This window comes from Equus quagga, chromosome 8 (assembly GCF_021613505.1).
Source record: "Equus quagga isolate Etosha38 chromosome 8, UCLA_HA_Equagga_1.0, whole genome shotgun sequence".
In the NCBI taxonomy this organism is placed as follows: domain Eukaryota; kingdom Metazoa; phylum Chordata; class Mammalia; order Perissodactyla; family Equidae; genus Equus; species Equus quagga.
This window is the reverse complement of record NC_060274.1, coordinates 119,544,837-119,554,951: the sequence shown is the minus strand read 5'-3', so window position 1 is coordinate 119,554,951 and position 10,115 is coordinate 119,544,837. Positions and strand designations below refer to the sequence as shown.

The 10,115-nt window shown below is 41.0% G+C and overlaps 1 protein-coding gene across 1 annotated transcript; it reads left to right on the top strand.

The window, feature by feature from the left end:
* Positions 1–5,427: 5,427 nt before the first annotated feature.
* On the top strand, positions 5,428–9,537 carry LOC124243904 (trypsin-like). Its single transcript, XM_046669984.1, has 5 exons — positions 5,428–5,467; positions 7,437–7,605; positions 8,412–8,665; positions 9,151–9,299; positions 9,388–9,537. Exons 1-5 carry the CDS (start codon positions 5,428–5,430, stop codon positions 9,535–9,537), a joined length of 762 nt encoding a protein of 253 aa, XP_046525940.1.
* Positions 9,538–10,115: the final 578 nt, after the last annotated feature.

The window sequence follows — 10,115 nt, the reverse complement described above, 5'->3', positions numbered from 1 at the left end:
TGAATGGTTATAGTTTGGTGCATTCTGCTTCAGCAGCCCAGGTTCACAGGTTCAGATCCTGGGCACTGGTCTACATCACTCACCAGTCATGCTGTGGTGGCGTCCCACATGGAAAGTAGAGGAAGATTGGCATGAATCTTAGCTCAGTGCTAATCTTCCTCAAGCAAAAAAAGAGGAAGATTGGCAAAGGATGTTAGCTCAGGGAGAATCTTCCTCAGAAAAAAACAGCAAACAAACAACTGATGCCCAGGCACCATCCTCAGAAATTCTGATATAATTAATTGGTCTGGGGTGAGGCTCACAAGGTGATTTTATTGTGCACATACATTGAGAATCATGGAGATTCACTCTTAGTACACTGCAGGAGAAGAGATGATTGGCTTCTGAGCCAGTGACTAATGAAGTCCTTCCAGCTTGATCATATTAACCTTATCCACTACTTTGCTTCCTATTCATTAATCTCGAAAATTATTCTTAGAGCTAATCACCCCCATCAACTTAAAATTCACTACTTGGATGGAGTAGCAAGTTCAGAATGAAGCAGGAAGATGTAGGACTCTAGGATGGAGCTCTCCAGAAGAAAAACTTTCCAAGGACTACATGACATGATACCTGACATGTTAAAATATGTGAAGATAATTAAAAATAAGGATATGGAAGTTCATGCAAATGGAAAAACATTGCTTTTATTTTGTAAAAATACAAAAATCTAAACCAGAAAAGAAATAAAATCATACTTAACTCCACAGTGAATGAAATTTTCATAATAATGATATAGTCAGGTCACTAATTTAATTAAAATAGTAATAATTTGGGGGAGGATGAGAGGGACAAGTGGGGTCTGAAAGAATTAAATCCACATCTATCATAACAGAAAGTGAATATAAAACATCTAAAATGGATAAATCAGTCAATAGCAGGATAAGCTTATCATTAAGAGATGTGGAAATAATTACTGGAGAAGTTAAAGCGCTTTTCTCTGTGAAAAAGGACTGGACACATGGGAGAGAAAATGGTAATGGCCTATGGTTTTTCAGTATAGGCCTTTTAGTACTATTTGATTTTTTTAAAAGGTGTATGTTTTACTTTGATTTAAAAAAAAATGTTGTGGTCTTACCTTTCAGAAAAGTGTTCTAATTGTGCTTGACTCTGACGTGCTACTGAGGTGCAGAATGTTTATAAGCATCAGTAACTGAGCCATCAGTACTGAGCCCAGGCAACTTAGCCAATCATTAGTTCCTGACCACAGAATCCAAGGTCAAGGAAAGGGCAGATAACTATATACTGTTCCTGCAAACGATAGAGCAGAAAACAATGGTCCACAGCAGAATAACGACATCCAAAGTCAGTCTATTCCTCACTCAATATCTTGGCCTGAGAAACCGTTTTGGCAAATTTCAAAAAGAAAAACATCATAGAGTTTGAGTGAAAAGTCCAGCAACACAACATGGTAAATTATTGTACTCTAAGTGACTGGTGTGAGGTTGAATTCGCATTTTACAATCTAGCTCTAATTATTGGATATGTGCAAGGAGATTGATCAAATATGTAAATCTATTAAGGATAGCGGGACCCAGATTTCTCAGTATTGCATAAAGGAGTTACAAATATGGAAAGGAAAGGAAGGATACTAGAATGAACCTTATAACATTGGAATTTGAACTGGAAGTATTGGTGTACTCATGGTTTTGCAATATGACAGATAGACAAAGAATTAAAGATACTTGTAAATGCGTAAGGAAACCCTTGCAACAACCATACTTTCTCCCTTGCAAGCGCCCTCCTCACCTTGGGATCTGACACCCTGCACCAAGGAGCACACTCATGTTGAAACCCTCTTCACCTCAGTCTAGTTTATGACACCCGACATGGGGTATGCCCTGCCCAGTGTGGATGCCCTCCTCAATCTCTGGGGCTTCAACAGCACCAGACTGCTCTCCTTACTCCATTCTGGCTCCAACACCCCACTCCCTTAGGAACGCCTTCCTCACCTTGCATACTCTCCGTCATCTTGCATCAGGCCTCCCTCCCACACAGATACAAAGAAACGTGCCAATTTAGTCCTCTGACAATAATGATATTTCACTTCACAGGGTGCTTATTGAGTAATTTGAGACACATTGTTGGTGATGGGCAGGGGTGACGGAGAGACCTCAGGACATTATCTGTCTCAGATATGTCTAGACAGATCTAGACAGGATGATGGTTGCAGCTAATGAATATGTATGCAACGTGCCTGGGCTCCTCTGAACCATTTGTATTTCTCTTTTCTTTTTCAACCTGTTTTCCAGGAAGAAATGTCAATTTCTTGGTTCTAAAAACCCTTGATTTTCCCTATCTTCCCTCCCATACTACGACTATTGTCATGTACATACTGAATTTGCTCTTTTTTAAGCTCATAGGCTGTATCTTTAAAAATTTTTCTTTTAATTTCCTGTGTATCATTTTCCACAATGTTATTTATTTTTATCAGCTTTATTGAGGTATAACTGATATACAAAGAGCTGCACCTTTTTAACATGTACAATTTGATGAGTTTGGACACATGAAAACACCCATAATACCATCAACCACAATCAAGATAATAGACATATCTTAATTACTTTCTTTTTCCTCCTTCCTAGTGCAAATCTTTGTCTCACCTGCCAGTTTTTGCATAGCACCTTAAAGGTGCACGCCCCTTGCCAGAAACAACAGCTGTTCCTGATAGCCCACCACATGCTTCTTACTATTTACTCCCTTGAAAGTGGGAGCTGGGGGGCACCTTCCAACATCCCCAGGTGAGCAAACATTCTAATCACCACCATTCATCTTGCTAGGACCCCAGGCCTCACAACCACAACCAGATGCTTTCTTCTCAGCATATGGGAGCCTGCCTTAAAGTCTCAGCTCCTCAAGGACTGGTCCCATGCTATGTTCTGGTCACCAAACATCCATTGACTATGAATTTATAGAAGGGCCCTGATTGCAATGGTTTCTGTGAAAAGAAGAAGTAAAACAATAAAAAACAGAAATCATAAGATATACAGCTTTGTTTTTGGTGTATGTGAATATTCTAGATGGTGAGACAGAGCCAATCTTGAGATGCAACTAAGAAAATTACTATATGATATTTTACTAATCATAAAATAATGAGGTATAAACTGTATTCACCAACATTGGAAGGACATGTGGAAAAACAGTTATCATTTGGGGATTGCTGTAGTCAAAGAAGGTGTTTTGAAGAAGAGTAGCTTAAGCCAGACCCTTAAGCAATCTAACTAACATTTAATAACTGTACCAACTTCTTTTTTCTAAGAACTGCATCTGCTAGGTTGTCTAAAAAGAGGCCAGCATCAGGTTCAACTACTACTCTCTGGCATGCTATTTTCCAGTAATGTGAAGCAACTTTTGAGATTTGTCCCTGCTACATAAAGAGGCCAAGGAGACTCTGTTGGGCTGGAACCTTAGCTTATCTTGACTTTCCTGCCTACTGTTCTAGAACCCACAATCTTCTGCTGGCTTCAGCCTCTGGTGACCACTTACCTTTTTACTACGACTCTCTTGATCCTATCTTACCAAGGGACAAGACTAGGAACAAATGCTTAGAAGCTCTAAGAGACTGTTTTCTAGTTCAGCACAAGGAGGAATTTTCCAACCAGGTGATTGAGAAGGTACTGTGATCTCCTCTCTACAATAGAGGCTGGATGACCTTTGGTGGGGATGTGGTAGATGGGCTTTAAGTGTCTGATGGGGCAAAGAGGAGCATAAGCGTCTATGCTATGCCAGAGACAGAGTTACAAACTTGGGATTTAAACATAAAGTGTTTCCTTCAGGAGCTCATAATCTAGTTGAAGAAACAGACAGGGAAATCAAAACTTGCAACAAACTTCAAATGTTTTAATAGTGATATACAAAGACTTTAAAAGGGTGCAGAGAAGCAAGAGAGGGTTGGTTATCTAACAAATCAGCGGCAGCATGGGGGTGGAGTTAGAAGTGGGCATAGGTAAATGTCTGAGGTTCATTCTAAAAAGAGGTGATGCTTAAGATGAATTGTAATGGATAAACAGGCATTTACCAGTAAGGAAGCGGGGAAACTAACCCATTCAAGTCATTCATCATTATTTACTGAGCAATTACTGTGTGTCAGGAACATCCTGGCTTTGAGGCAGAATAGTGAGAGAATCAGACATTATTTGTGCCCTCAAGAATTTCAAACTATCTGGAACAACAGAATTAAGTAGATATTCACACAAGTAATATGTAATTGGAAGTCAATATAATAAAAGTAGAGACTGAAAAGAAAACTCAGGAAGGCCTGATTTAAGCTGGAGAGTGCAGGTGAGGTGCAGAGTTCTTTCTGGTTAGAGACCTGAGAAATGAGTGTGAGTTAACCAGGTAAGGTGAGAGTGGGGGAAGACACAGTGGTGTAAAACTTCATAGAGTATCCAAGTGTATAGGCTTCAAAGCCATGCCCAGAAATTTAAACTTATCCTGATGTCGACGTGGAGCTAAAAAGGGTTTTAGACAAGAAAATGACATGATCTGTGTGCATTTTAGAAAGATCATTCTGGTAGCAGTATGGAATATGAGTTGAAGGAGAGTAAATCCAGAAAGAAGGAAGTGTTTATGATGCTATTTCAGTAATTCAAGAGAAAGACTGTGGTCACAAACTAAGTCACAGGTGGTTGCATTGAAAAACAATTCAAGGATCTTCAAAGATGAGTCAAAGATCTTCAAGATAGGTAAATCTTCAAGAATTGTTATTTGAACATAGGTGGAGAGTAAGATAGATGGAGAAGTTAAGGTGACTTCCATGTTTCAGTTTTCACAAACCATGTGGATGACGTTACATTGCGCTGACTTACAAAAAATAGGAAGAGGAAGCTACGATGAATTCACCTCTAGATAAATTGGCCTGAGGTGCTGTAGACGCTTGAGGAGATATGTTCAGGTAGAAGTTGGAACTAAGGGAAACTCAGGAAAGAGGGTGGTATTAGAGGCATAGGTTATGAATCATAAGAAATTAGTGCGTAAAAAATCATAAAAGGAAAATGTATAAAGTGAAAAGAATATTTATGCATCGCTTATATTGGAGGTGTTTCATTCTTCAACTGATGCAGAGTTCTGTTGAGCAGTGCTCTTTGTTTCATCTTTTCAGGAAACCCACATTAAACTAAGGGCATGAGAAGGTCTTAAACATGTGGGGTCTACTTCTGCAAATCTCATACTCACCTTTGTACTCTTGTTTATGATTAACCCAGCAACAATGTTTGCCATGCTTGAGAAATGGAGGCCCCTCCAGATGAGCATCTGGGTGTCTCCTATCATACTCCACTTGCGGCCCAGGGGCCTTGGACTAGAGATAAGATTGGTTGCTTTGGGGGAATATAAAGGGGCCATCCCCTCATTCTTCTGCATCACTGCAAGTGCATTTGGAGAACCACTATGAAGTCCATCATCTTTCTCATGTTCCTAGAAGTTGCTGGTAAGTTTTTTTTATTCAATATTAAAATAAGAGGCAGTGATAGAAACTAAATTCCCAGTCTCTGTGACCCCCTGTGTAGGTCAGAAACCCAGCAGAAAACATTTGGGTCTCTCTACTCTACCTGAAACAACATGGAGAATGGAAAATGAACGTCTGATAGGAATCAAAAAGGCATGCAACAGGCAATAACAAACTCTAATCCTCACTTTCCCCTTCAGATATGATGATCATATGAGACCTTGTAACTAGGGTGGCCATGTAACTGATTGACCAAATTGGGACATTATTGAGAATGAAAAGTGACACAAATAATAATTGTATCAGGGCAGCACGCATAAACTAGAACTATCTCTAGCAAATCAAGACCTGGAGTTTACCCATATGTAACAACATGTGTGTATATGTGTGTGTGTGTGTGTGTGTGTGTGTGTGTCTGTGTGTTCCTATATGTATGTGGTCCAGGTCAATGTTGCTGGTCCTTGTCCCTCTCAGCTTCCTCTCCTCTGAATTCCTGGCTGTGGACTTAGATAAGGGCCCAGAGATGTGTCAGCTTTGGACCCTGTTATAATATGAAAGTTAGAATTCAAGAGGCTACATTCACTTGAGGCCTTCTAGAGTTGGAAAATGTGTGCCCATTGGCTGGAAACAGACAGCCTCCCACGTGGGCTAGTCAGGTTTTCTACCAGAGCCACATCCTTCCCTTTGCTGTTAGCTTCTCAAGAGAATCAAAAGTGCTCCTCCTTATTAATCTGGGACTTAGGGATATTTCTTTATGTCAAAAATCTTATTTTTGCCCCCAGACTACTTCTGATTTTTAGCACAGACTTCGGGTGTAGAGCACCCTCCCTTCCTCTCTCCTTGCCGTCCTCCATCCCTCTTCCTTTCTCCTCCCTATTTTCCATCCTTCATACAAACAGCTCCTGTTATTTCAATCCATGAATCCTTTTTGATTTAACAGGAAGACATGGGAATCAAAAGAAAATTTTCTTGACTTTCTCTTGTGACATGACAGTTTCATGATCCCTTTTCATTCCCAATAGAGGCTGCACATATGGGTAATATTATAAAATGTGAAAGTTCTTGTATACCCTTTTAGCAATGCCTCTCATAAAAATGATTGTGTTCACATGCAAAATGACCTCAATTATTTGGACAGGAGACACTGGGGTGTCAAGGGAAGCACTGCATCCAGAGTCAGGAAAACTCAGTTTCAATGCCGGCTCCACTCTTACTACCTCTATGATATTATGCAATCTTCAGTTTTCCAATATGTAACTTCTGAAAATGTAGAACTTGATTACATCTCTCATTCTATATACTGACTGTCCAATATAATCATCTATTTTGATTTGCTTTGTTTATTGTGGAAGTTTTTATAGTTTTACTAAACCAATCAGTGGCTCTTGTACTATCTCTACCTTTCACAAGTGCTCATGATCATGTTTTCCAACTGGGAGATCCCTCAAAGTAAGTCTATGAAATTTGCTCAGCTTTTTAAAGCATTTTAGAGTAGATTAATTACTTCTGTCAAAAGTGCTAGAGAATAGCACGTGAAATAGAGCCTGACTTATGAAAACATATTCCATAAATGTGTGTGAGTGTGTATATGTGAGCAGGTCTTTACAAAGAAATTACCTGAATAAATGTCTTACATTACGTTACTATACATTTACAGTTGTTATTTTCAATGAGTAGAATTTGAGATAACTTTTTCTTCCGTATTACTGAATTGATACTGTACTATACTTCTGTGATTTTCTTCCATGAAGGTGTATTATATTTCAAACAGCATGTTTAAAACTGTTTTCATTTGGGAAAAGAAGAAAACAGAGGTGTAGACTAGCAGGACATCCCCAGTGTTCTGACCTGAAGTGCTATGTTGCATATTTTCACATCTACCTTCTTACCAGAAGTTTTGGGGCAAAGCATGATCTTCAACTATCTTCTCCCCCTCTTTCTCATCTCCTAGGGGCTTTACCCATGAATGGTGATGATGACAATGACAAGATTGTTGGGGGCTATACCTGTGACATCAATGCCCTTCCCTACCAGGTGTCCCTGTATGCTGGATTCCACCGGTGTGGGGGTGCCCTCATCAGCAGCCAGTGGGTGCTGTCGGCTGCTCACTGCTATAGACGGTAAGTATGGGAGACCCTGTGGGTGGCAACTGATACCATCTGAGGGTTGATTTCCTGGCTCTCACTCATCATGTTACGAGGGCAGGCCCTGGTAGAGAGATTCAGGGGTTAATGAGGAACATTCTCTTTGTGACCATCATCTCTGAGCATCCTCTCCCTCTCATCTCTGAAGAAAATGTCTCCTTCTCTAAGGCTAAACCCTTCTTCATGACGTGTATTCCATTACATTTGTCTTCACTAAACCCAGACTTTCTAATTAACTTTCTTTTCTTTTCTTCTTTTTTTAATTTTACTTTATTGTAGTAAGAACACTTAACATGAGATTTACCCTCCTAGCAGATCTTTAGCTGTACAATACAGTAGTATTCAATGTAGGTATAAGGATGTGCAGCGGATCCCTGGAACGTATTCATCTTACTTAACTGAAACTTTAGGCGCATTGTTATGCAACTTTCCACTATAATTATCTTTAGATTCTTTGAATCCATGGACTCCTGACCTTCTGTTTTAGTACACACTAGTCCCTTCTTTCTTGACACGTTTTGAACAGCCTGTAGTCGACTTCCAGCTGCTGTTAGAGAGCCTCAGAAATGAGAGTGTTCTGCTCACTGCCTCTGTTTCTGCATCAGATACAATCCACTATCAGATAAAGATTTCTTCAAGCCCGCCTATGAGGCCAGTTTTGTCTTGAGTCATTTCGTTTCCTTGCAAGCTTCTGCTGGGATACCACAGGGTGGGACTGTGAGTGTAAAAGCAAGATCCAGCAGATTAGCAAAAGAACTGTGGCTTCTCCTCTCCCTTTCCAGACGCCTCCATGTGAGACTGGGTGAACATAACATTGCTGTCTTGGAAGGGACTGAACAGTTCATCAGTGCAGTCAAGATCATCAAACACCCCAGTTACAAGAGTGTAACCACGGGGCATGACATCATGCTAATCAAGCTGGCTAAACCAGCCATCCTCAACAAGAGTGTGAACACCATCTCCCTGCCCAGCTCCTGCCCCAAGATGGGTACTCAGTGTCTGATCTCTGGCTGGGGCAGCACACAGCTTTCTGCTGGTGAGTGAGCCTCAGTGTCACTCAATGACAGGAGAGTCACTACAGTTAGACTACAGTGGAGACGAGGTGGAAGGCTATGGAGACACACTGTCTGGGTTTAGATAGCTCAGTTTCCTTGGGCAATTTATTTGAAAGAACTTAATTCAGTTTGCTCCTCTGCAAAATGGAGATAATAATAATATCTAGCCTACTGGTTGAGTATAAGGATTAAATGAGATAATATATGCAATGAATTAGAATAGTAAAAGGCACATAGTAAGTGCTCAAGAAATGATAGTAGTCATTTTTGTTAGTATTATTATTATTAGAAAGAATTCTTGCTGCCCTCTGCAGCACCTGACTCTGTGGGGAGTTTGGAGCAAGAGGCTTGGAGTAGTTCATATCCATGGATAGGTGGGTGTTATTCAGTGTCTGTAGGTAACAAATATCACCATGCCCTTGTGCAGGAATGAGCTGTCCCACAGAAAATATAGCAGAAAATGAAGAAAGCGATGGGTCGAAGTTCCCTAACTCTCTGCAATGCCTGAAGGCCCCCATACTCTCTAACATCACCTGCCGCAAAGCCTACCCAGGCCTGATCAACAACAGCATGATGTGCCTGGGCTTTCTTGAGGGTGGGAAGGATGCCTGCCAGGTGGGTTTCCCTCCATCCCTGCCCTGGCCTCTGCATCTGCTAAAGAGGTGGAGGCACTACTTCTGACATTCTCTTATTCTCATTTTAGGGGGACTCGGGGGGGCCTGTGGCCTGCAATGGAATCCTTCAGGGCATTGTCTCCTGGGGTGCAGGTTGTGCCCTCAAAGGCAAACCTGGAGTCTACACCAAAGTCTGCAACTACATCCAGTGGATTCAGAACACCATGGCAGCCAACTGAGGAGTTTCCACCCTCCCTGGGCTCAGATCCAGGGCATGGAACCCTCTTTAACCTTGTCTCACCTCGGGAGGGCCCATATCTCTCACGTAGACCTGTCAATAAAATACCTTCACTAAAACGGTTTCCATCCTTTCAAACTGGTCAAGGTTTCAAAGGAAATGTTTCTGGTAGTGTTTCACGAAGGGAGTTCCCCAAATCACCTAAATCAGAGTCATTCCATGGACCTTTTCAAAACATCAGCTTCCTGCTCCCTCTCAATGATCAGAATTCCTCTGCATTTCTAACCACCACCTCCTCATGATGCTTATGGGCCCCAAGACTGGTGACCCTTGGCCCAGAGACAATGTTTCTTTCCTCTGAGATCTCAGCCTCAGCTCAGCTTGCTGCCACTTGGCAATTAGCAAGACCTAATCAGGCCACACTCGCACACTACCTGAGTTTCTTGCAAACCATCCAATTTGTGACTACAAAGACAGCTTGCTTCATAGAGTCTCAAACACCAAAATGTACTCACCTGTATGAACAATTACATTTTTTGAGTGATAAAGACCAAGATAAGATGAAGTTTACTAAAACAT